Source organism: Balaenoptera ricei, chromosome 1 (assembly GCF_028023285.1).
Source record: "Balaenoptera ricei isolate mBalRic1 chromosome 1, mBalRic1.hap2, whole genome shotgun sequence".
NCBI classification, from domain to species: Eukaryota; Metazoa; Chordata; class Mammalia; order Artiodactyla; family Balaenopteridae; genus Balaenoptera; species Balaenoptera ricei.
The window spans coordinates 25,999,013-26,025,730 of NC_082639.1; the positions used below are offsets into that span (position 1 = coordinate 25,999,013).

Below are 26,718 nucleotides of genomic sequence, written 5' to 3' on the forward strand. Positions count from 1 at the left end.
TCGAAATGAATAGTATTCTCTATTGTTCTTTTATAGTTGTGTCTCTTTTCTGAACCTCGATTTTGTACCTGTCCCTGAAATGCTTCATCTTGCTGAGTTTGTCGGTCCTTCATTCCAGGTTAAGTCCTTTGGAGTGTGATTAGGACACCAATATATTAGCTTTGTGCCATTTGCTAATCTAATCCATGAACCACGTGAATCTAAGCCATTAATACAAAATATATGGCCCCAAGAGCATGATGACAGAGCCCTGTGGCACATAACAAGAAACCTGGCGAGGCCACATGGAGAGGTTTGTCAGAATGAGTTCAGTGGGGATTACTCCTCCTCTGGTATTACCTCATCAGCAAAGTCCTTTTCCAGGTCCAAGTAAGCTGTGTAGGTTTTGTTTCCACCCCATTTTTCATCTCGAAGGATCACGAACTCTATAAGAAAAAGGATCCATGCCAACAAACTCACTGATAATGGCAAGTCAGCATTCCTGGCCCAAAGGTATGGGTATCTGTAGTTTCTGCCATATATTTTGAACTTCATCATATGGCATTTTATTGTTTTTAAATTGCATGAGTGGCAATGTTGGATACCCAGCTAGCATCCAAGCTTGGGGGAACGATTGTGTCTTACATCTCTTTTGTATTCCTCTAGTCCACTTGCCTGACCCCTTCATTTCTACCACCCCTGCCCACCCTGACACCACACTTAGAACCTACCCTGTTAACAAACACACAGACAACTCAACGATATCCCCACTTCAATCACACATTAATATATGAGAAATCAGAGCAGAGAATCGGGGAAGCCAGCCCCTGGAGGAAGACTGTGACAAACCACAAGTATGATCACAGCACTGGTTTTGCTATTTCAGCCTGGCCTCCGAGAAGAAAACAGGCAGTATCTTACCAGACTTGAGGGGAAAGAGGACATGCTTGATGAAGGACAGAACGCCGTTGTTCTCCACGTTCCCTGGCTCACAGAAGGCCTTCTTCAGTTTTTTCTTCACATCCTCTTTCCGATCCAAGAGATCTATCTTGGACTCCTAGAAGCCAGGGAGGAGAGGAGGACCTCTTGTGGTTGAAAATGAGAATATGCTCAACTAATCTGTATTTTAATTTTTTTGGACAAAGATTTAAACATTAAATGACTTTAACAAAAGCAGAATTAATCGGAGTGAAGGACCACTCACAATACTAAATAAAAATACTTTAATTTTTCTCTGTTCTTCCCAGGCCTTATTTGCAGCATATGGAATCGTTACAAATTTGTAGCTGGAGAATAAACCTCCTGTGTTTTTTCACTTGAGACTGTATCATAAGTACTTTTGAGTGGTTACCTAGTCTTTGCTTGTAATTTTTATGCTGTATTATATTCTCAATTATTAGTGACAACATAATTTATTTAGCAATTTCTAAACTGTTAGATTATGTTCTCATTTTTACAAACTATATACAATGCTACGATGAACATCTTTGCAGAGGTCCTTTTGCCTTCTCTAGGATTATAGCTACCAAAAACTGCTAGGCCCCAAGCTGTTTTCTGACAGGCATATATCAAGTGACATTGCCATCAGCAGTGTGTCAGAATACTTGTTTCACAGCCATCACCAACACCAGGTATTAGGTATTATCTAGAGCCATTTGTCCGTTTTAGGGTAACAGGCTTTGTTTCTTATTTTGGAGTGAGTGAACTCAACGCTCATTTGTGTCCAGTGGTTACCAAGCTCTGGTCAACATATGACTGTATGTGAATCACCTGGGGTGCTTAAAATAACATAAATTACCGGCTCCACCCAAACCTAATGAATCAAAATTTCTTGGGGTTGGTCCAGGCATTTGTATTTTAAAAAGCTCTGCATGTGATTCTGCTGCAGTCACATTTAGGAACTGCTGCTGGCACTGATTTCCAGGACGAAGATATGGTGAACGTTACCAAATAGGGTGAGTGATAGACTTTGTCAGAGAAACAACTGACACATAGGGCATTTTAATGAGAGAAAAAGGAACGAGTCTATTCCTTTAAAAATAACAATAACCGTTTCTATGCCTATATTTACCAATCCATGATCAAAGATCTAGAAATCACACTTAAAGCACTAGGTGAGTGTCCAAAAATGACTCCAATCACAATCAACCAGTAAGCTTTGAAAGAAAATACAGATTCCTGAGTTGTTCCCCAGAACCACTTTATCAGAATCTCTAAGGACAGGGCCTTAATCAACTATCTCTCTCTCTCTCTCTCTCTCTCTTTCTTAAAAGTCCCCTAGCTGATTCTGAAGATCAGCCATGTTTGGGAACTCAGAACCCAACCTTTCACATCTTTGAGTTTCACTAATTCTTCTATTCTGTGCCTTAGTGATCAGAACAAAATTGCACTTTCCCCAAGCAGGACTTTTAAATGTTAAAAGACATCATATTTATCAAAACCATTATATTAAACATCACCCTAAGAATCAAGATACTAACTGGTGTCAACAAGGACATACTGTATAGCACAGGGAACTCTACCCAATATTCTGTAATAATCTATATGGGAAAAGAATTTGAAAAAGAATGGATATATGTATATGTATAGTTGAATCACTTTGCTGTACACCTGAAACTAACACAACATTGTAAATCAACTATACTCTAATATAAAATAAAAATTAAATTAAAAAAAAAAGATGCTCGGGACTTTCCTGGTGGCACAGTGGTTAAAACTCTGAGCTCCCAATGCAGGGGGCCTGGGTTTGATCCCTGGTCAGGGAACTATATACCACATGCATGCTGCAACTAAGAGTTCACATGCCACAACTAAGGAGCCGGTGAGCCACAACTAAGGAGCCTGCCGGCTGCAACTAAGACCCAGCGCAACCAAATAAATAAATAAAATATTTTAAAAAAAGATGCTAATTGGTGAAATGCAACCACAGCCTTCTCATTAATAAGGCTGACTTTTATCACAGTTCTACAGGTGAACAAATTACTTTTGCTTGTACATTTTTTTAAAAAATTTATTTTTGGCTGCGTTGGGTCTTTGTTGCTGTGTGGGGGCTTTCTCTAGTTGTGGCGAGTGGGGGGCTACTCTTTGTTGCGGTGCATGGGCTTCTCACCGCAGTGGCTTCTCTTGCTGCGGAGCACAGGCTCTAGGAGCGTGGGCTTCAGTAGTTGGGGCGCATGGGCTCTAGAGCGCAGGCTCAGTAGTTGTGGCACACGGGCTTAGTTGCTCCGCGGCATGTAGGATCTTCCCGGACCAGGGCTTGAACCCGTGTCCCCTGCACTGGCAGGCAGACTCTTAACCACTGCGCCACCAGGGAAGTTCCTTTGCTTGTACTTTTTATCAGCAGTGGTAAAACTTAAAATTATGATTGGATCTCATCAGGACTGCTCCCTGGGTCCTTCAATACTCAAGAACCACTGGAATTAATTACATAACTTAATATTTCTTATAGCTCAGATATTTGAGAATTTTAGTTAGCCAGGTTACTGTTCTTTCTAGTCCTCAATTTCTTCATCTCTTGCTGAAGATTTCTCGACTCAAGTCAGAGCTGGCAACCTACCTCTTCTGAAGAGCTCATTTTGCTGCCAGTTAATCCTGGAACCATAGGATTCATCAGGTGGACCCGTTTTGAGTAGCCAAGTGCAGGGAGGTACTAGGGGGTTAGAAAGAAACACATGAAAGCAGATATTAGTATAAATTCCTCCTCAGTGCCCCGATCTCATCTAATCTGGCCTGCCACAAAACAGTTTGATATATTCCTGCCAATCTTTTTTTTCTACTGAATATATAACTTTTCAGTGGTGATCATAATATTAACAAGGGTATTTTTTTCCTACTGTTTTTCTATTCATATTACATTGTGAGGCTACTGGACTTACCCTACCACCATAAACAACTCTAAAAGCTGGAAATATAGAAATATTCCATTTCTATAAGCTGCAAATAACCATTTGCAGACATTAGACAGCAACAAGTGTAGGGGTACAAATCTTGAGAGAAGGGAGCTAGGTGACACCACATCCACCCTGGCTTTCTCCTTGAGGGCATTTTTTTCAAACTGAGTGCTGGGAAAAAGAGACCAAGCAGAGAGCAGCAGTCTGACTAAGCAGAGGAGATAGAGACTGGAATTCAGGGCTACGAGGAGGCTAGGATTTGGGGAGGGTTCCAGAGAGAAGGGAGCCCCTTCCAAAAATCTAGGTCAAAGTTCTCTATTGCTTTCTTGATTGACTCATAGCTGTGCGTTCATTCGGAGAGACAGCAGGAAGCCCAGCAGAGAACAGGCTCTGGGAGGCTGGAGACCTGAACAAATTTTAGGGGCTCCACAGTGCTGGGGGGACAGAAGTTGAAGTTTAGGTCCAATCAAAGCAGAGAGGGCTTTGTGAATACCATGAGATTTCAGTTTGAGACCCCAGAAAGGCCACATACTAAGATAAGGTTCATATTATAGGAGTTAAGAGCAAACTGAAATAGACCTATTCTATCAAAGCCTAAAACCCACCCCTGACAGAATCAAGGTGATAAGTCAGTAATTAAACAGAAAACATGCACTCTATAAATATAATTCAGAGCCTCTACAGCATATCTCTGGTGTTCATGATATACTAAAAAGTACTAGAAATGGGAAGCAGGAAAAAAATGACTGATAGTCAAGAGGAAACAGTCAATAAAAGCAGACACAGAAACAGTCCAGATACTGGAATAAGGAGATCAGGATGTCAAAATAACTATGATTGGTGTGTTAAAGGAAACAGAGGAAAAGATGGACAAAATGGATAAAAGATGGAGAACTATAAAAGAGAATTAGAATATATAAAAAAGAATCAAATGGAAGTTCTAAAATGGCACAGTACAATACTGGATGGATTTAACAAAAGACAGGATTAATGAACATGAAGAAAAATCAATAGACAATAACCAAACTAAAGCCCAGAGGGAAACAACAGAACAGGCTATGAGACATGTGGGACATGATCCAGAGGTCTAATCTGTGTAAAATTAGGGTCTCAAGAGGAGAGAGAGAAGAGGACAGAAACAATATTTAAAGGAAATAGTAGGGGACAATTTTCCAAATGTGATGAAAATATCAACCCATAGACTCAAGAAGCTCAGCAAAATCCAAGCAGGATAAATACAAAGAAAACTAAAGCTAAAAACACCATTGTCAAATTGCTAAAAATCAGAGGCAGAGAAAACCTTAAAAGCAACCAGAGAAAAGATATACTATCTGCAAAGGAGAAACAATGATACTTACAGGTGACTTTCTAATGGAAACTATAAAAGCCAGAGGCAACAGGACAACTCCTTAAAATGCTAAAAGAAAATAATTGCAAACCTAGAATTTTATACCCATTGAAAGCCAAGGGAAAAAAAAAAACAAAAACAAAAAAGAAAGCAAAGGAAAGATGTCCTCAGACAAAAGAAAGCCGAAAGAACTCATTACCAAGAGACCTGCATTGCAAACACAAAACACAAAGGGGTCTTTAGGCCAAAGGAAAATTATCCCAGAGGGAAGCACAGAGGCACAGAACCGCAGGAAGAAATCAAGAGTATCAGAAAGGGTAAGTGGGGTAAATATACATGAAAATTGAGTGTTTAAAAAACAATATAATCAAGTCTTTGGGATTTAAAATATATGTAAAAATGAAATATATGACAACAGCACAAAGGGCAGGAGGGCGTTAAATGGGGTAAAACTGTTGTAGGTTCTTGCATTGTTGGGAAGTGGTAAAAATATCTAACAAACTGTAATAGATTATAAAGACAGATGTTGTAATCTGTAGGGCAGGGCTGGGCAAAACTTTTCTGTAAAAGGCCAGATAATAAATATTATAGGCTCTGTGGGCCACATGTGGTCGCCACTGCATATTTGTTTTCACTTTTTTTTAATAGCCCTTAAAAAGCATAAAAAACATTCTTAGAGCTTCTGAGTCATACAAAAACAGGCCATAGGCCATATCTTTGCTAGAATAATAAAAGGTTCAACTAAAAAGTTAATAGAGGAGATAAAATGGAATAAGAAATACTTGAATAATAATAAAAATACATGGACTGTAAACATTTTCCCATTTATTAAATATATCCAAAAACCATTTTGAAATATTATATGATATCCCACTGTGAGGGGACTTCCCTGGTGGCGCAGTGGTTAAGAATCCTCCTGCCAATGCAGGGGACACGGGTTCGAGCCCTGGTCTGGGAAGATCCCACGTGCCGTGGACAACTAAGCCCATGTGCCACAACTACTGAGCCTGCGCTCTAGAGCCCATGAGCCACAACTACTGAGCCCGTGAGCCACAACTACTGAAGCCCGTGTGCCTAGAGCCCGTGCTCCGCAACGAGAAGGCACCGCAATGAGAAGCCCGCGCACTGCAACGAAGAGTAGCCCCTGCTCGCCACTAGAGAAAGCCGGCGCACAGCAACGAAGACCCAACGCAGCCAAAAATAAATAAATGAATAAATAAATAAATTAATTAATTTAAAAAAAATCCCACTGTGAGGACTTATCATAATGTATTTAACCAATCCCTTGCCATTGAATGTAAGTTTATTTCCTAGATTTTGATTTAATTTGATAACATAACAAATACTTTTATACGTAAGTTAAGCTGCACTTTAAATTTTTTTAAATTAAAAAAATTAAACAATTTTTAAAAATTTTGGCTGCGCCACATGGCTTGCGGGATCTCAGTTTCCCCACCAGGGATTGAACCTGGGCCATGGCAGTGAAAGTGCCGAATACTAACCACTAGACCACCAGGGAACTCCCATGTTGTACTTTTAAAATTATATCTTGAGGACACATTTGTATAATTATTAGGACAAAGGGTAGAAACATTTTAGAGTCATCAAATCACCCATTAGGAATTTACATTTTTACTAGCAGTGTTTTCTCTACTCCCTTACCAATACGAGGTTTTGAGAAGCTTTCAAAAATACCAACCACTTCTCAATAGCCCCTTTCAACTTACTCAAGTTCTTTCCCAGAAAAGAAGTATTATGGGTTTGTGCTAATTTCCTCTTTTAAACCCTGTTAAACCTCATCTCAGAGATGAGTCATTTATTTAAGATCCAGAACAATATGGACCGAATGGTCTGGGAAAGAACAGTAGTTCTGACTGGTGTTGCCTTTCCCTGGAAACTGAGCTATTAGGAAAGAAGCAAAAAAGAAGAAAAAAAAAAAAAAGAAGCAAATCCAACAGCTTTGGGGGCAGCTTCCTGGTGGCGGCAGCAAGAGCACAGGCTTTTGAGCCAGACAGATCTGAATGCTAATTCCTGCTCAGTCACTAACTGTGTGATACTGGACAGCTTTCTTACTCTCTCTACCCTCAGCTTTCTCATCTGCAAAACAGGAGAATAATACCTACCATACCATATGATTGCTGGCACTGGCACATTCAAGAAACTTTAATGCACACCTCTGCGGGTCAAAAGAAAAAAAGATAGGAAAAAGAGGACACTAACCTTCTCCGCAAAGGTGAAAATCTTTCTCTGGTCAACTCCTCCAAATTGGGCATCTACTTTCAAATACTCTTCATCCAAGGCCTGTGGAAAGAAACATATGAGCATAAACTCCTACTGTATTTCCTCTGTATGGGTCTAAGAAATCAGAAACTTTTGAAAACCACTAAAATTTTCCAAAGGTAGAACCAGGAAGCAAATAAGCAGCACTCAGCCTTCCTGTTGGCTTCAAGAGCTAGATACACATTTGCTGAGTGCCTGCAGTGAACAGTACTCGATGTGGATGTCATGGGGTAAAAAAAATAAGAAGAGTCTCTGCTCTCAGGAAGCTCACTGTCCAGTGAGGAAGGGAGAGAGGACATATCATAGTCATGTCAAAGGTACCCAATGAATAAGGCAGCCTGTGACAAGTGTCAAATAACTGGCATAAGAAGTCCTGTGAGAGCTCAGAAAAAAGGGGCAAGACTGAACTAGTATAAACAAACAGTTATTATCACTTATTAGATGTCAGGCCTACTGCCAGTCCTGTGGATGCAGAGATGAATCAGACCCAGATTCTGCCTTCAAGAAGCCAATTAACTAGCTGGGGAGAGAGACGTGTGAATACGTAATTTCTATACAGCATGCCAAGGGCTAACTTACATGTTCATTTAAGGAACATGCTAACACGAAGAAAGAAATTATTATCTCTGTTCAGACTGGTGGTGGTGAAGGCTGCCTAGAATCAGATTGTGGGCTGAGCTTGGTTTTGAAGAATATACAGATGTTTTTCACCATGCAGAGGAAACAGAATGTGAGAGGGCACAGAGGTGTGAAGTGTTTAGGCAAATTATGAGTGATTCAGTCTGCAAAAGCACAAACTCCAAGGGGTGTGGGAAATGGTGAGTGATGAGGTTAGAAAAGTTGGTAAAGGGCTTCCCTGGTGGCACAGTAGTTAAGAATCCACCTACCAATGCAGGGGACATGCGTTCGAGCCCTGGTCCGGGAAGATCCCACATGCTGCGGAGCAACTAAGCCCGTGCTCCACAACTACTGAGCCTGCACTCTAGAACCCGTGAGCCAAAACAACTGAGCTCGAGTGCCACAACTACTGAAGCCTGCGCGCCTAGAGCCTGTGCTCTGCAACAAGAAAAGCCACCGCAATGAAGAGTAGCCCCAGCTCACCGCAACTAGAGAAAGCCCGCACAATGAAGACCCAATGCAGCCAAAAAATAAATAAATTAATTAATTTAAAAAAAAAAAGAAAAGAAAAGTTGGTAAGGACCCTGAATGTCATGTGAGGGTGCCTAGCAACATCCTGGCCAGTGAATGATTTTAAAGAGGGAAGAAACATGATTCACGCACTGCAGAAAAATCACACCAGTGAGACGGCAGAGTGTGGAGTGGTGGCCTGAGGACTAGAGATAAAGAAAACGGCCGGAAGGCTGCTGTGAGAGGCCAGGTGAGAAATAACGATGAACCAAGTCGGTGAGGATGTAGAGCAAAAATGAATTTAAGAGATTTTTAAGAAATAGAACTGATAACGTTTAGTGTCCGATCGGATTCAGGGGGAGAGGAAGGGAAGGTGAGCAAGCAGTTAGAATGTGAGAACAGCACTGTCCAACAGCATGTTCTGTGAGGATGAATACGTTCCATATCTGTGCTGTCCAACAGGTTAGCCTCTAGCCACACGTGGCTTGTGAGCAAACTGAAATAACAGCCAGTGTGACTGGAGAACTAAACATTTTAATTTTAATTACTTCAATAGCCACATATGACTATGACAAGAGGCTACCATAGTGGACACTGTAGATCTAGAGTGCCTGACCAAGGGAAGACTTGATTTTCTTTTCTCTCTTTCAAGTTTTTAAAAAAAATTTATTTTTTAAATTAAATGAATTTTTTATTAAAGTTTAGTTGATTTACAATGTGTGTTAGTTTCTGGTGTATAGCAAAGTGATTCAGTTTTTTATATATGTATATAAAAAAATATATATTCTACATATGTATATAATATATATTATGTACATATATTCTTTTACAGATCCTTTCCCATTATAATTTATTATAAGATATTGAATCTGGTTCTCTGTGCTATACAGTAGGATCTTGTTTATTTTATATACAGTAGTTTGTATGACTTGATTTTCTTATATCAAACGTTAGAGAAATATACAAAGGAAAAGCTAAGTCTACCGACATTTTCATCCTACCTTCCTGAGCTAATAACCAGTATCAATAGCTTGGCTTGAATTTTTCCATGCTTTCTCCATGCTCATACAAATATGCACACACAGGAAATATGATGTGTTTGTTTTGCTTAATGGGAAATAAGATCATGCTTAAAATTTATTTTCACTTATCACTCTGAAATTAATGTTCTTCAATTAAGGGACCATGATTACCCATAAAGAAGACCTGTGAGATGAGCAGTGTTTTAAAGGACAGACAGGTAGGGGAAGAAGTCAAACAGTGGTCCAGGAAGCCTGGGGGAGGGGCAGTGGGGGGAAGGAAGACAGGAAGGAAGGCCTATGGCAAGGTGAAGGAACAGCCAGTATATGGGTCTGCCTGGGGCTGAGAGAGAGGTTTGTGACCAGTAGTTAGAGCAGAAAAGGTCATCGGGCAACTCCATCCCTCCCAGGTACCTGCAGCCCTGGGTACAGCAGGCCACTCAGCAGAGGGTGCTCCACCTGCTTCACCACCTCAGCTCCCGCTTTCTTGGCATCATGCTGTGTGACCACAGAGGAGAGGCGATACACATCTAGCGTGTACTCTCTGAGAAGAGACAAGAGGGGACAGCTGTAAGACGGGGCCCAGGCCTCAGTTTAATCCTAAAGTGCGGTGTTAATTTACTCTCCCGATCTTAAGACATTCAGAGAGCACACTGCCTGGTAATTTCTAAAACGTGAGCAGTCTATCCTCTCCTTTAAAATATGACTTTATCGGGACTTCGCTGGTGGTCCAGTGGTTAAGACTCCGAGCTTCCACTGCAGGGGGCCTGGGTTTGATCCCTGGTTGGCGAACTAAGGTCCCGCATGCCATGTGGCACAGCCAGAAAAAAGGATATTCTTTTAAAAAATAAATACTACTTTTTTTGTTTGTCCTTTTTGAAGATGGCTTTAATTAATCTTTTTCTTTGCTTATCTCTTGAAATAGGGCTTCTCTGCCATTCCCCTCTACTCTCTTCTTTTGGAATGCCTATTAAATAAACATCAGAATTTCTCAGTCTATCTTCCTTGTCTTTTTTATTTCTTTTAACTTAAACACATGTAAGGAATAATGAACAATATTAAGAATAGACTACCCATCACTCAGTTTAAGGGACCTATCACTTGTAAAGCTCCTGTGCACCCCTCCACGATCCCACTTCTTCCTTCTCCAGAGTAACCAACCACAAGCCTGAACTTTTGTATTTCTTTCCTGTTTTATACTATGTTTGTATCTCTAAACAATGTGCTATAAATATTCTCATATGTGTATCCTGGTATACATGTGCAAGTTCCTTTATATATGCTTAGGAGTAGAATTTCTTGATCATAGGGAATTTGCATCTTGAACTTCAGTTCAAGATAATGTCAAACTATTTTACAGAGTGGCTTTTAATCAATTTTATTACTTAATACTCTATTTTAAATTTTGCCAATTTGGTAAGCAGGAATGGTTTCTCACTGTAATTTTAACCTATATTTCTTTGAATAATAACCAAGGGGGTTAAGCATTTTTCCAAAAATGTACTGGGTGTTTGGTTTCTTCTGTGAAATGCCTACTTAAGTTTTTCCTACTGGATTGATTCATTTTTGACAACTGATTTTGCAGTTTTTGACATATAATACTGGACATTACTCCTTTGTCAGTTATATATGTTATAAATATCTTCTCCCAGTTGGTGGCTTGTCTTTTTACTTTATCTTACTTTTGATGTACTGAAGGTCTTAACTGTAATGAAGGTAAATTCATCAATCTTTTCCTGTGATTTGTGCTTTTGGTGTGTCTGGTTTAATTTTCCCTGACCTGCGATCATAGGACAGCTTTATACATTGTCTTTTATATGTTTTGTAGTTCGGCCTTTACAATTAAATTTTTAATCTACTTGAAATGAAGGGATCATCTTTTTCCCTATGTGTATAACCAATTGTCTCTGCACCATTTTTTCTTAAAAAGTTTATTCTTGCTCTGCTGACCTGCAATGCCAGCTCTGGCATATATCAGGTTTCCATATTAGTGAGGACCTATTTCTGAACTCTTTATTCTGTTCCAGTAGTTAATTCTCTATCCTCATGCTATATAAATGAAAAGGACTTGGTATCTAGAACACACAAGGAACTCCTAAAAAAAAAAAAAGTTAAAAAATGGGCCAAAACACTTGCATAGATACTTGATTAACAGAAAAGGAAACACAAATAGCCAACAAAAACATGAAAATAATTTTTTTCAATAAATATTTTCAGATATTTTGCCACTACACTTGCATGGTAGTTTGGGTGGGTACAGATTTTTAGGTTGGAAATTCCTCTCCTTCAGAATTTTAAAGGTTTTGCTTCATCCCCTTTTAGCTTTCACTGTTCCTTTGGAGAAACACAAAACCATTATGATTCCTGACATTTTGTATGTGATTTCTTTTGTCCCTTTGGAAGTTTGTATAATACTTTTTTTTGTCCCCAGTGCTTTAAAATGTCAAGATAATGCATTTTATTTATTTATTTATTTATTTATTTATTTATTTATTTTTCATGCGGGATCTTAGTTCGCAGATCAGGGATTGAACCTGTGTCCCCTGCAGTGGAAGCGCAGTCTTAACTACTGGACTGCCAGGGAAGTCCCAAGACAGTGTACTTTAGTGTGGGTTTATTTTCATTCATTGTATTAGGCACTCGACAGGCCCTTTCAATCTGGAAACTCATGTCCTTTAATTGTCCTTAAATTAGTACTTCATTTCCTTCCCTCTGACTCTTTGTTCTCTTTTCTGGAACACTTATTACTCAAATATTGGACCTTTTGGCCTAGTACTCTAGTTTTATCTTTTCCTTTTTTTTACCCCATTGTGGTCTGCGAGGCCACAAAAATCAAAATTCAAGCACATACAATTCAATGAGCTCCCTCAAGGTACATGTAGTCTTCAGTGTTCTTCTTGTATTTTACAGATTCTAAGACACACTTTTTTAAACATTGAGCATCTCTGAAATCTAGGTGACTTTTTAAAATAAAGGTATGTCATAGATTAGTTAGCAATATTTTTTGTTGTTGTTGTTTTTATTTTATTTTTTCGGCTGTGCCACATGGCATGTGGAATCTTAGTTCCCTGACAGGGATTGAACCTGTGCCCCCTGCAGTGGAAGTGCAGAGTCTTAACTGCTAGACTGCCAGGGAAGTCCCTAATTAGCAGTATTTTTTAAAGCATCTTAGATTAATTGAAATACAAATCTCTTTGTATTTCCACTTTCACTTGGTTTCTGGCCACTGAGTATTCTTTTTTTAAAAAAAAATAATAAATAAACAAATTTATTTATTTATTTATTTTTGGCTGAGTTGGGTCTTTGTTGCTGCACACAGGCTTTCTCTAGTTGCAGCGAGTGGGGGTTACTCTTCATTGCGGTGAGCAGGCTTCTCGTTGTGGTGGCTTCTCTTGTTGTGGAGCACAGGCTCTAGGCGCATGGGCTTCAGTAGCTGTGGCACGCGGGCTCAGTAGTTGTGGCTCGCGGGCTCTAGAGTGCAGGCTCAGTAGTTGTGGCGCACGGGCTTAGTTGCTCCGTGGCATGTGGAATTTTCCTGGACCAGGGCTTGAACCCGTGTCCCCTGCATTGGCAGGCGGATTCTTAACCACTGCGCCATCAGGGAAGCCCACGCTTACAGTTTTTTTGTCCATCTCTCTGGGCTGTATTCTGGGTGAATTTCTTAGTAGAGGCAGACCTCGTTTTACTGCACTTCACTTTATTGTGCCTTGCAGATACTGTGTTTATTAAAAATTGAAGGTTTGTGGCAAACTTTCCTTGCATCAAGCAAGTCTATTGGTGCCATTTTTCCAACAGTGTTTGCTCACTTCATGTCTCTGTGTCGCATTTTGGTAACTCTTAAATATTTCAAACTTTTTCATTATTATTATACTTGTTATGGTGATCTGTGATCAGTGATCTTTCATATTGCAGGCATACCTTGGGGATATTGTGGGTTCAGTTCCAGACGATTGCAAGGAAATGAATATTGCAATAAAGTGAGTCACACAAATTTTCGGTTTCCCAGTGCATATACAAGTTACGTTTACACTATACTGCAGTCTATTAAGTTTGCAATAGCATTATGCCTAAAAAAATGTACATACCTTAATTAATAAATGTTAAAAAACACTAACCATCATCTGAGCCTTCAACAAGCTGAAATTTTTTGCCATAGTGACATCAATAGGGGTTTTGCAAGCTTCAGACTTCATGAGGTTTAAGGAAAGAAGCCATCTCCATAACATAAAAATGCAAGGTGAAGAAGCAGGTGCTGATGTAGAAGCTATAGCAAGTCACCTGGAAGACCTAGCTAAAATAATTAATGAAGGTGGCTCCACTAAACAACAGATTTTCAATGAAGACGAAACCACCTTATATTGGAAGAAGATGCCATCTAGAAATTTCATAGCAAGAAAGAAGTCAGTGCCTGGCTTCAAGCTTCAAGGACAGGCTGTTAGGGGCAAATATAGCTGGTAACTTTAACTTGAAGCCAATGCTCATTCATCATTCCAAAAATCCTAGGGCTCTTAAGAATTATGCTAAATCTACTCTGCCTGTGATGTATACATGGAACAACAAAGCCTAGGTGACAGCACATTTGTTTATAATATGGTTTACTGAATATTTTAAGCCCACTGTTGAGACCTACTACTCAGAAAAAGTTTCTTTTCAAAACATTACTGCTCATTGACAATGCATCTGGTCACCCAAGAGCTCTGATAGAGATGCACAATGAGATTAATGTTGTTTTCATGCCTGTTAACACAACATCCATCCTGCAGCCTGTGGATCAAAGAGTAATTTCAACTTCCATGTGTCATTATTTTAGAAATACATTTCGTAAGGCTATAGCTGCCATAGACAGTTATTCCTCTGATGGATCTGGGAAAAGTAAATTGAAAACCTTCTGGAAAGGATTCACCATTCTAGATGTCATTAAAAACATTTGTGATTCATGGGAAGGAGTCAAAATATCAACATGATCAGGATTTGGAAGAAGTTGATTCCAACCTTCAGAGGTGAAATTGAGGGGTTCAGAACTTCAGTGCAGGAAGTAACTGCAGATGTGGTGGCAACAGCAAGAGAACTAGAACTACAAGTGGAGCCTGAATTGCTGCAATTTCATGATAAAACTTAAACAGATGAGGAGTTGCTTCTTAGGGATGAGCAGAGAAAGTGGTTTCTTGATATGGAAACTACTCCTGGTGAAGTCGCTATGAAGTGTAGAGAACAAACATATGGACACCAAGGGGGGAAAGTGGTGCGGGGGGAGGTGGTGGTGGGATGCATTGGGAGATTGGGATTGACATGTATACACTGATATGTATAAAATGGATAACTAATAAGAACCTGCTGTATAAAAAAATAAATAAAATAAAATTCAAAAAAAAAAAGATGCTATGAAGACTGTTGAAATGACAACAAAAGACTTAGAAGATTATATAAACTTAGTTGATAAAGCACTGGCAGGGTTTGAGAGGACTGACTCCAATTTTCAAAGAAGTTCTACTGAGGGTAAAATGCTATGAAAATGTATTGCAAGTTATAGAGAAATTGTTTGTGAAAGAGTCAATCGATGTGACAAACTCCCCTGTTGTCTTATTTTAAGAAATTGCCACGGCCACCCCAACCTTCAATAACCATCACCCTGATCAGTCAGCAGTTATCAACACCGAGGCAAGACCCTCCACCAGCAAAAAGATTATGACTTGCTGAAGGCTCAGATGATGGTCAGCATTTTCTTAACAACAAAGTGGTTTTTTTTAATTTTATTTATCTTATTTTATTTTTTAAATTTTTTGGCTGTGTTGTCTCCGTTGCTGTGCACGGGCTTTCTCTAGTTGCGGTGAGCCGGGGCTACTCTTCGTTGCGGTGTGCGGGCTTCTCACTGTTGTGGCTTCTCTTGTTGCAGAGCATGGGCTCTAGGTGCACAGGCTTCAGTAGTTGTGGCACGTGGGCTCAGTAGTTGTGGCTTGCGGGCTCTAGGGCTCAGGCTCAGTAGTTGCGGCACATGGGCTTAGTTGCTCCACGGCATGTGGGATCTTCCCAGGCCAGGGCTCGAACCCATGTCCCTTGCATTGGCAGGCGAATTCTTAACCACTGTGCCACCAGGGAAGCCCCAACAAAGTGTTTTTATTTTTTAATTAATTTTTTTTTAAAATTTATTTCATTTTTGGCTGCGTTGGGTCTTTGTTGCTGCATGCGGGCTTTTCTCTAATTGCGGCAAGTGGGGGCCACTCTTCATTGCGGTGCATGGGCTTCTCACTGCAGTGGCTTCCCTTTTGTGGAGCACAGGCTCTTCGTGCGCAGGCTCAGTAGTTGTGGCTCGTGGGCTCTAGAGTGCAGGCTCAGTAGTTGTGGCGCATGGGCTTAGTTGCTCCACGGCAGGTGGGATCTTCCCGGATCAGGGCTCAAACTCGTGTCCCCTGCATTGGCAGGTGGATTCCCAACCACTATGCCAAAAGGGAAGCCCATGACAAAGTATTTTTAAATTAAGGCACGCACATTTTTTTTAGACATAATGCTACTGCACACTTAACAGACTATGGTATAGTGTAAACATAACTTTTTTTTTTTAAACATAACTTTTATATGCACTGGGAAATCAAAATATTCATGTGACCCCCCTTTATTGTGATATGTACTTTATTGAGGTGGTTTAGAACCAAACCTGCAATATCTCTGAGGTATATGCTTTATTTAAAACTCTAAATGTCCAACAGTGGGGAATGTAAAGAAAATTAAGTTAGATGAAGTAAAAAGAGAAATCAACTTGTAAGCAAGATCTGGGTTCACATCATCAGTCCTTTTACTTATTAGCTGCATGAACTTGGGAAAGTTAAATCTGAATCTATTTCCTTATCTGTGAAATAGGATAGAACAATGCTTACCTTAAAAAGTTGTTCTAAGGGTTTAAATGCAAAAGTGACCATTAGAGTGATACATGGCTTATTTGAGAGGTTAAAAAAATTAAAGAATGTGGAAACTATGAGGCAGCGGCCAGGGGATAGGGGGAGTGGGCGGCAGTTACTTAGGAAACTATAGATTAAAAAATTAGGGCATAAAATTATATGTATGTTAATGTTACAAATATGAAGTTTTCTTTCACATTTCTTTTATCATTATTTGCTGAGGCTGGAAGGAGAAAGTGAGGCTGAGTTTTTCACCACTCTCCCATATGCTGTGAAGTCTGCAAGGCCAAGGACTTTGTTGTGCTTACACTTATATTTCCAGCAAACAGTATGGTACCTAGGTATTTACTAGTCAGTAGGTTTTTGATGGATGAATTAAAAGGACAAAGTGTATACAATTTTTAATGGTTCTTAACAGGTAGAGCCCAACAGCTTCTAATCCTTGACCCCCCAGGCCTGTAACTAGCTAGAAGCACCAGAGCCACAAGGAGGGTGGATGATTGAGCACTTACTTGCTGAGCTGGTAATCAGTGCCTTTGATGAACTTGAGCTTCTCCAAGGGTACCCCAATGCTCTCCAGCATTGCCTTGATCACATTCTCATAATAGCTGGTTCGGAGTTCTAGAAGTTCCCATGGGGCCTTCATGTTATCCAGGTACGCGTGAAGATCCGCAAACAGAATCGTTACCTGGGCATAAGAGATAAGGGGCCATGAAAATGTGAATTTGTCCAAGTACCTCCAAACAAGTGAGGTAAGTCTTGTTAAGTCTCTCTTTTGGCCGTTGCCCAAAGGCAACTGCTTGCTTTATAACATTAGTTCTTACCTCACATCCTGCTTTCAGGAAGTCCGCGATCTTAGACATAGGCACAAAGTAAGCCACGTGTGGCTTGCCTGTGGTTGCTGTCCCCCAGTAAACTTTAAGTTCCCGCTCCTTCAGTATCTCCTTCACCTTCTCTTCCCCTAGAACCTCCTGTTGTGGAAGCAGAAGAGCTGGTTTAATGCCAGTGCCCCACCTTGCTCATCCTTTACCCTGTGACAAGGAAAACAAAGGTATATTTCACTGAGGGTCCAGGCTCAGAGCCAGCAGGGAGGTCTAGCCAGGCTCTCAGTGCTGAGTGAGAGCCAAATAAAGCCGGTGCTGTTGCCAGTACCACTCCAGTGCAGAGACACTGACGTTAGGGGAATGGAGCACGTCTCTAACCGTATCTTCCCCTCTGTCAGCTCATGCTCCTTCCTTTCACAGCCAACTTCTTGAAAGGTGTCTCTTCTCCTGCTCTCCATTTCTTATCTCCCCTTCTAGTCTGAATTCCATACAGCATCACACCACTGAAAATGCTCTTGCTAAGATCACAGATGGCCTCCGTGTTGCTAAATTCAGTGAATACTTTTTAGTCCTCACTCCCCCTGAAACAATCTCCTCTTTTGGTTTTCTCTATTTTACTGTCTTAGTTTTCCTCCTACTTTTCTGGCTGCTGGGACTCAGATTTCTTTGCAGCTGTTCTTCTTCCTGATCATTTAAATAATAGCAATCCTTGGGGCCCTATCTCTTCTCTGCTTACTCTACATTCTCCCTAACTGATCCTCTTCAGTTGCTTCAATTACTACTTATGAGCTAGTAACTACCAGATCTCCTGCTCACACCTATATACATGTACTTGTTATCAACCCAGTTAATTCAAACACAACATGTTCAAAATTAAACTCATGCTTTCACCTTCTTACCTCACTCCCCAACCATCTTTTTCACTTAGTTTCACCCCAGGGCAATAACTGGTACTATCATTCACTGAGTTGCATAAGTTACTCTGAAACAGCTCTTAAGTCCTCCTACTTCTTTCCGCCTCTACACCACCAACCTAGTCTTGGCCATCATTAGAGATCACACCAAGACAACCGTAATAGCCTCTTAACAGGTCTCCCACATCTACTCTTGTTCTCTCCAATCCATGTCCCAAAAGGAAGCCAGAGAGGTCTTTAAAAACCAAAATTTGATTAACTCATTCACCTATTTAAATACTTTAATAATAATTTCCTTTTGCCCTAAGACAATATTGGAAAAATCCTAATAGGCTAGTATGCTGCTGATAAGAGCTTTTAGTGTTTCTTCAGGTGACAGTTTGTGGGGGGCTGTTGGAAGCCATGAAAGACAAAAATTGTTTTGCTGGTTTGAATCAGCTATTAGTAGGATCCGTTAAAATCTTGTGTTCCAAGCCAGCTGGAGGCTGATCCTCTGAACCCCTGACTATTTGGATACTTGGCGAGTTTTCACTACTCAAGGAAAGGTCATATCACTTACCCTTTAAAACCCGAGTAAGGCAATGCCACTAGCTCTGTGTGTCATTTCTTCCCAACCTCTCTTTATTTTATGGAGAGAGATTAGGAAACAAAGGATCTGGCTAAGGGGAAGCATGCAAGAATCTCTGGTTAAGATCAAATTATGAGTGAAAATAACCCAAATGTCCATCAACTGACAAATGCAGAAACAAAATGTAGTATATTCATATAATGGAATATTATTCAGCCATCATAAGGAAGAGTTCTGATAAGTCCAACAACATGGATGAAACTTGAAAACATTATGCTAAGTGAAAGAAGCCAGACACAAAAGGCCACATATTATGATTCCATTTATATGAAATGTTTAGAACAGGTAAATTAGAGACAGAAAGCAGATTCGTGTTTCCCTAGGGCTGGGGAGATGGGAGGAATGGGCAGTGATTGCTAATGGGTACAGGTTATTTTTGATGATGAAAACGTTCTGGAATTAAATAATGGTGATAATTGAACAACCTTGTTACTACATCAAAACCCACTGAATTGCACACTTTAAAAGGGTGGATTTTATGATATGTTAATTGTATCTCATAAAAAGAGAAAAAGAAGCTGTGGCCCAACCAATGTAACCACTGCCCTTTCTAAAACCCCAATTTTTTTGTTTTGTTTTAAATTTATTTATTTATTTTTGGGTGTGTTGGGTCTTCGTTTCTGTGCTAGGGCTTTCTCTAGTTGTGGCAAGTGGGGGCCACTCTTCATCGCGGTGCGCGGGCCTCTCACTGTCGCGGCCTCTTGTTGCGGAGCACAGGCTCCAGACGCGCAGGCTCAGTAGTGGTGGCTCACGGGCCCATTTGCTCCGCGGCATGTGGGATCTTCCCAGACCACGGCTCGAACCTGTGTCCCCTGCATTGGCAGGCAGATTCTCAACCCCTGCGCTACCAGGGAAGCCCCTAAAAGCCCAATGTTAAACATAGCTTACAAGGCCCTCATGACCTGCTCCCTGCTTATGCCTCCTAAACAAACAAGTAAAATGTATAGGATGTCAGATGGTGGTAAGTTCTATGGAGAAACAACAACAAAAAAAGGCAGAGCAAGGGATGTGGCAGTTCTGGTGGCAGGGGTTTGTTATTTAAATAAAGTGGCCAAGAAAGGCCTTCCAGACAGTGTGACAGTAGAGGCCTGAAAGAGTCAAGGGAATGAGCAATATTTCCTAAGTGCTTGATCTGCATTTTGCTTCCTTTACTCCAGCCAAGTTAGCCCTCTCTCTGAACCACAGGGTTCTTTCTCCCCTCTGGATCTTGACCTGGATTCCTTCTACCTGACACGTTTTTAGCCCCCATTATTCTGGTTAACTTCTACTCCTGCAGTGCCTGGAACCAGCACGAACATATATGGAGAGAAGAAGTGATCCGCATCCTTCAGGGCGCAGTTTAGAGGTCACTTCCTCAGCTTTCCCTGACACTCCCCCCGGCCCTCCCCCGTAACTTCCTTTCAAGAAAGATCTCCGCGTAAAGTACCTTCCAGTACTCGTTTAGACTGTAATTAAGTGTTTGGATTATGGGTCATTTTAAACGTCTGATTTCCTCCAGACATGCTCTGGGAGGGCAGGGTCCTGACGTATCCCCCAGCGCCTAGCACCGCGCCTGGCACATAATAGGGTGGGTGGGGTGGGAGCCCTGGATTCGAAGCCTGGCTCAACACAAGTAACTGCACATAGGAGGTGAGCCTACTGTGATTTCTGCGGTACTGACCGACGGGCAGGAGGACTGCAGTCTCTCTCAGAGCGGCCTCGGCGCGGAGTCCCCGGCCCCACACACTTATGAGCCCGTAGCGGGGCCCAGGATCACTGGACCTCCGGCCCCCAGTCCCCAACGGCGCACTTCCAACCCCGAGGCCCAACCTGCAGGTTCCGGGTGATAAGGTGCAGCTTCTCTTCAGGGCTCAGAGCGTCCCCCATGGCTCTGTCCCCTCCGTCTCCCGCGCTCACCCCAGCACTCGCGCCCCTTTCTCAGTCGCCGCCGTCGCCGCGTGCGGGGAACTGTCACGCAGGTCCAGTTAAGTTGCATCAGCTGAACTCGTCGCTCGGCTTGCTCGGCCTGGACCCTTGTCCTCCTACCAGCAGCCAGGAAAGAGTCAGGAGCAGCGAAGAGTCGAGCGGGTCGATGAGACGAACAGGGGTGGAGCCAGTAGGTGGGGTAAGCGGTGCGGAGGGCGGGGTTGCGGCGCCTGCGCGGGGCGCAACCTTTTGAGAGGCGGGGCGGTTTCCTGCCAATCACTGCCTGTTTGCCCTCCCCCTGGCGCTGGCCCGGCAGCCTCGGGGTGGGGGAGGTCGTGGAGGGGGCGATAAAATGGCGGAGGGGGCGGAGTGAGGTGCAGTCGTTCACCTAGGCTTGGGCCCGGTTTCTGGAGGTGAACAGCCGAGGGACGAGGGGGGTCGGCGTTCCTCGGCTGGGAGGGGGATGGGGGCGCCTGTTGCTTCTCCAGAGGGCCGCGCAAGCCGTCCGCCCCGTTGAGGGGTTGTTGAGAGGCCCTCACCCTGGCGGGAGAAGGGCTCGTTCTCGTTTCTGAGGTGATGGCGGCGGGGGGCGGGGGGAGTGTCTCTGCCCCCCACCTCCACGTCGGCGGGCGATAGATGCCCCTCACCCTGCCGAGGCAAAGGGAGGCCGTCTGGTTACCCGAGAGGGGGAGTGAGGTCCGTTCTCCCTACCCAGTGGGGCTGGGGGGGGCTGGAGGTGGAGGTGGAGGGAGTGCCTCTGCCCTCTACCCCACGGGGCCGGGAGGGTGTCGGTAGGCAGAAGATCGCGGACTTTCCGGCCGCGCCTTGCGAGCGGCGGGGTGGGGGGTGGAGAGGCTGAGCCGCCCCAGGGGGGAGCAGAGGCCCGGGTCCAGCTGAGGTGTGGGGTGGGCAGTCATCCGCAGGGTGAGGGTGCACTGCGCTGGCCTGCTGGCGGGCCGCTTTCGCTCCTGCTGGGGGAGGGGTGGGCAGCAAGCCCCGCGCTTCTCCCGCCTTTCGCGGGAGGCGGGAACTCTTGGTCTTTTGGGAGGAGGGGAGCCGGAGGAGGGAAGTGCGAAGGCCCTGCCCCGAGGGCGATGCCGTGTCGCGGCTGTAGCGCTTCTGAGGGAGAGCTGGGGGCGGCCAAGCCGTATCCTAAGAAGGGTGAACTGCGATCCCCCTTCCTGCTAGCGCTCGAGGACTGGAGGCGGCACCGGTTCCTTCCTGGGCTGGAGGGCGGGCAGTTGGCACTGCAGGGTGGGCCCCGGAGAGGAAGTGATTGAGTTGCCTACCTGCTGCCCCAACCTGACCTCCAGTTTCCTGTGGATTTGTTAGAGGCTTCAAGCTTTAGCAAACCTGTCTAAATCATTTCAAAGACATTTTTCTTTTTAAAAAGAAACCTGTTGCTGCAGCTGGGAAGTATTTGGTCTCTATGCCCATGTGGGAGGAAAGTCCTGGCACCCTCATCTAAGCGAAACGTTACCTCAAGCAGAGATTTCCAGCCCTGGGTCGTTTTTCTGTCCTGTAGTGTTTACAGCAAAGGGCGTTGCACAATTCTTACAGATAATTTCAGTTCAGTTTGATTTTGATTAAACTTTATGGCCGTTTTATGGAGTGATAAAGCCTACTGAGTGCCTTTAGTGCTGTATGTCTCACATGTATTGCATGTAGGAAAGGTTGGAAATCAAACGTCATTGGGGAAGTCCGGTCTCTTGGAAATAATCCTTTCCCTTGGCCATACCTGTCAGATACAGCTTGGTAATGGTCTTGGTTTTAGAGCCTTGAAAGAGGGATGTGGGGTTGTGTCTGGTGTTGCAGTTTTCGTGGCCTGAATAAAATAAGGCTTTGTGCTTTAAGGCAGTAGGTTTTCTTAGGTACGATAAAAATAGAAAGGGAGCCAATTTCTGAAGTTGCAACCAGGAGGTTAGAGAACAGAGGGAGGGGGTGGTAAACTGAAGTGTGAAGAGGGGGGTGGACAGGTGAGAGAGACATGGAAGGACAGAATAGGGTCACAGAAGGGATGGGGAGCAGAGAATTAAGAGATAGACTTGGGAGATGGGGAAAATATTTTTCCTTTAAAAATAAGGAGATCCTCATATTTCAGATCACTACAAAGCAAGTGCCAAGAAAGGCAGGTGATGGTGGAATGGCAGACAGGGAAGTACTAAGGCTGTCTTGTGGAACTTCACTTTAGAACTTCGGTTTTATCTGAGATTTTTTTTCCTCCCTTGCAGAGATTTATTAAATATCAACTTTCATTAGTATAAGGATTTCAGGTTTAGAATACTTTCATAAACATCCCCTCATTTGATCCTCATGATAATCCGTGTTTGAAGTTAACAGTGACTAATTATCCCCCATTTTTCAGAATGGTGTTCTCATCTGTATTGAGGTTCAGAGACTTCAAGTGAAATACAGAGGTCTCTGAATTTTAGTCCAGTGTCTCACTTCAGTGACTGTTAATTTGCAGAATTTGCCTGATATTTCAAATGTCCATACGGCCTCATGTTTAACCAATTTATTATGACAGTGTGGTTGACAAGATGCTGGGTTAAATTAGAAGGGATTAGAGCATACTGAATAATTTCTTAACAGGCAAGGACCAGGGGAAGTTTCCTATCGGTTTAACAATCTTTTCCTACCATTACTGTGCTTCTCTTAAGACTGACTGACTCTTTAGGGGTCAGGGAGATGGTGATGGTGGGGTAAAATAATAACCAGCCACTACTTATTTAGCTTTTACATTTGTGCCTGTAGTATGCTAAGTACTTTGATGTTCATGATCTCATTAATTCTTGCAACAGCCTTATGAGGTAGGTACTGTGATGGTCCCTATTTTACAAGGGAGGACATTTGAAACTTCAGAATGTAATCATTGTATCTTTCCCCACTGACTTCTTAATTTTAAAATGTTTTTATTATTAAATATTTCAAGCATATAAAAATTATAGTTATACCATGTAACAATAATGAATACTGTTATACCCACCACCCAGCTTTATTGTTTTAGGTCTTTTCTTATTAATGTTTTTTAAAGAAATAAAACATTACAGATAGAACTGAAGCTACTCACACCCCCTTGCCATTCCTCTTCCCCCACCACCACCACCAGAGGTAGTCACTATCCTGAACTTGGTGTTCCTTATTCCTATTTAATGATATATATATGTATCCATACACAATTTATGTTATTGTTTCTTTAACAAATAAATTGTAAGGAAAAAAGAAGATGGGAATCTGTAGATTAAAAAACTTACAAGACCTATCAGCCGATTGTAATATATGGCCCTTATTTGGATACTGATTTTTTTTTTAATCTTAAAAAATGTGACATAAAATAGCTGGAAATATGAACTGGATATTTTATGATAAGGAATTCTTGTTATTTACAGATGAAATGATGTGATTCCTGGGACTTGCTTCAAAATAATCTGGTAAAGGGGGAAGTGGATGGGGCAAGGTTAGCTATGGGTCGATAGTTGTTGGAGCTGTGTGATGGGTATGTGGGAATTCATTATACTATTATGCTGTTTTTGTGTATGTTTTAAATTATAATAAAAAGTATTTTTTTAAATGAGGAAATAAAATTGTGAAGAGAATGATTTGTGCAAGTTAAATGTTATATGTATATGGTATTGTTCTGCATGCTTTTGCTCCTAGACCTATTGGAACATTCTATGAGAGAAGCTCAGAAGAGCCAGCTCTGTGCCTGTGGATGTCATGTGGCATAGGAATTGATGCTTTCAGTGGTTATGAAGAATAGTTGTCCTTTGTGTGCATAGTAAAGTTTGCAAGTAATGATGTTTTTCTTCCAGTGGGGTTTGGCCACATTCATGGTTATTTCTCATGTTATTCCATTCCACTTGGGAAATCAAGGGAAGCCTGTGCAAAATAAGGTGGCTTAAATTATTTTTGCCAAGGGACCAAAAGCCCTCTTTCATGTCTGCATCCTTCGTAGTATATTAGAGAGTGTACTGAATGTAGAAGGCTCTGCCATTTGCTTACTGATCCAGGGCAAGTCTATCACAAGGGTGGTAGAAAAAAACAAGAAAAAACATTGTCTTTGGAATTAGGCTTGGGCTTGGATCCTTGTTCTAGCATATTAGCTCTGTATACTTGGTATACTAAATGCCTCTGAACTTTAGTTTCCCAAAAGTGAAAATGTATTGAACTCTTCATTTGGTTAAACAAATGCTTGAACTAGACCTTTTGTTTGTTTGTTTCGTTTTTCTTTTTGGCCGCACCATGCAGCATTTGGGATCCCGTGCCTCCTGCAGTGGAAGTGCGGAATCCTAACCACTGGACTGCCTGGGAACTCCCAGGACTAGACCTTTTGGAAGGAGTTGGAGAGTGGGGGTGGTGGCTCAGAAAGAGCTTCTCTTTCAGAAATGTGGCTGCTTAACCCCTGTGCCTGTGATACTTGTGCTTGACACCCACAAACTTCATTAAGTAAAAGAAAAATTTTTCCGAAAGTAAACATTTTTCTTACTGCTGCCTAAAGAAATAACTTCACTCTATAATATAACCCAGTCACTGGGCAGAGAAATTACTTTTCTCTTCATAGAGACACCTGCTTCAGTGCCTAGAACTGTCTCCCAATTGCTGAAATATTGGTAAAATAAGATAAAAAGCCATGGCAACTCTTAAGTTTAAATATAACAGCTTAGTTTCTTTGATAAGATCTGTGTTATAGAGTTATATTGAGGGGTTAGAGTTGTAAAATGTGTCTCACAGCGCATAGTTTATAACAGGTGCTTAATATTTCTTCCCTTTTTGTCCCATCTCATCTCTAAGATGGACAAGCCTTTTTTTTTAACTTGTTTTCCCCCCAGTTTTTTTGAGATATAATTGCCATATAACATTGTATTAGTTTAAGTTATACAACGTGATTTGATATATGTACATAATGCAAGATGGTTGCCACAATAAGTTTAGTTAACATACATTACCTCACACAGTTAGGAATTTTTTTCTAATGATGAGAACTTTTAAGATCTCTCTTAGCAACTTTAAAATAAAAAATACAGTATTCTTAACTATAGTCACCATGCTATACATTACATAGGTTCCTTCTAATTCTAAAATTCTGTAATCCTTCCCATTTCCTTCTAACTCTTTCTCTAGTACTTTCTTTTTTCTCCCCCCCCTGCTGCGCTGCGCGGCTTGTTGTATCTTAGTTTCCGGACCAGGGATTGAACCTGGGCCTTCGGCAGTGAGAGTATGGAGTCCTAACCACTGGACCACCAGGGAATTCCATCTTTCTCTAGTACTTTATTGTCCATAGCATTTTGTATTTTCTCATATTGGTACGTAACTTTCAGTGTTGTCTCTGTAGGAAGATTATACATTCCTTGATGGTGGAAACCATATCTTTATTTCTTAGAAATCATAGAGACAAATTATCTAGCTCAGTGCTATGTGAGGATAGTAGCTCAGAAAATGTTTCCTGAAAATGCATGAACCAAAAGTAAAATTCAGGGAGGGAAGTGGGATGGAGGAGAATTCACAGTTAAAAGGCTACAAGAATTTTCCAAATTATTGAGTTTGGTGATTAAGTGTTTCTTATAGCTTCTTAGCTGTTGATGTGTGATATGTGAATATCAGCTTTCTATCACCTTTGCCATCTAGAAAATAGAGATTAGGTCCATCATTAGCTATTTAAGAGCTAGGTTTTAATTATACAAGTAATATATAAATATTCAAGTAAAAAAGTAAAATACTAAAGTCTCCCCTTGTCCTCTCAGGATTCCCCCGCAGGTTATGACAGTCATCAATTTTGTGTTGTATTTTTCCAGACCTGTTCTTTGCGTTTATATATGTATTGAAAATGTATGGTCATAATTATATATGTATATATGTATGGTCATAATACATATATTGTATGTATTATGTATGGTCATAATAATAACTTTC

At 41.7% G+C, this 26,718-nt stretch overlaps 2 protein-coding genes across 7 annotated transcripts in view; one reads left to right on the plus strand and one right to left on the minus strand.

Annotated features, from left to right (window-relative positions):
* Positions 1 to 20,938, minus strand: part of YARS1 (tyrosyl-tRNA synthetase 1) — a 28,807-nt gene extending 7,869 nt beyond the window's left edge. The window contains exons 1-8 of one of the 2 annotated variants that reach the window (XM_059918225.1): positions 20,713 to 20,938; positions 17,362 to 17,508; positions 17,050 to 17,225; positions 10,059 to 10,188; positions 7,438 to 7,518; positions 3,536 to 3,628; positions 901 to 1,036; positions 340 to 425 (exon numbers count right to left, since the gene is read on the minus strand). In XM_059918225.1, the coding sequence (XP_059774208.1) occupies positions 340 to 425; positions 901 to 1,036; positions 3,536 to 3,628; positions 7,438 to 7,518; positions 10,059 to 10,188; positions 17,050 to 17,225; positions 17,362 to 17,508; positions 20,713 to 20,769 (906 nt within the window). In that variant the 5' untranslated portion in view covers positions 20,770 to 20,938. The remainder of the gene's footprint in view (positions 1 to 339; positions 426 to 900; positions 1,037 to 3,535; positions 3,629 to 7,437; positions 7,519 to 10,058; positions 10,189 to 17,049; positions 17,226 to 17,361; positions 17,509 to 20,712) is intronic. The other variant, XM_059918235.1, reaches the window with a different exon arrangement.
* A 208-nt stretch (positions 20,939 to 21,146) lies between these two features.
* Positions 21,147 to 26,718, plus strand: part of S100PBP (S100P binding protein) — a 36,319-nt gene continuing 30,747 nt past the window's right edge. Inside the window, exons 1-2 of one of the 5 annotated variants that reach the window (XM_059918300.1) lie at positions 21,203 to 21,221; positions 24,198 to 24,239. The gene's annotated coding sequence lies outside the window, so the exon portion shown is untranslated. The other 4 variants (XM_059918283.1, XM_059918292.1, XM_059918309.1 and 1 more) reach the window with 4 other exon arrangements.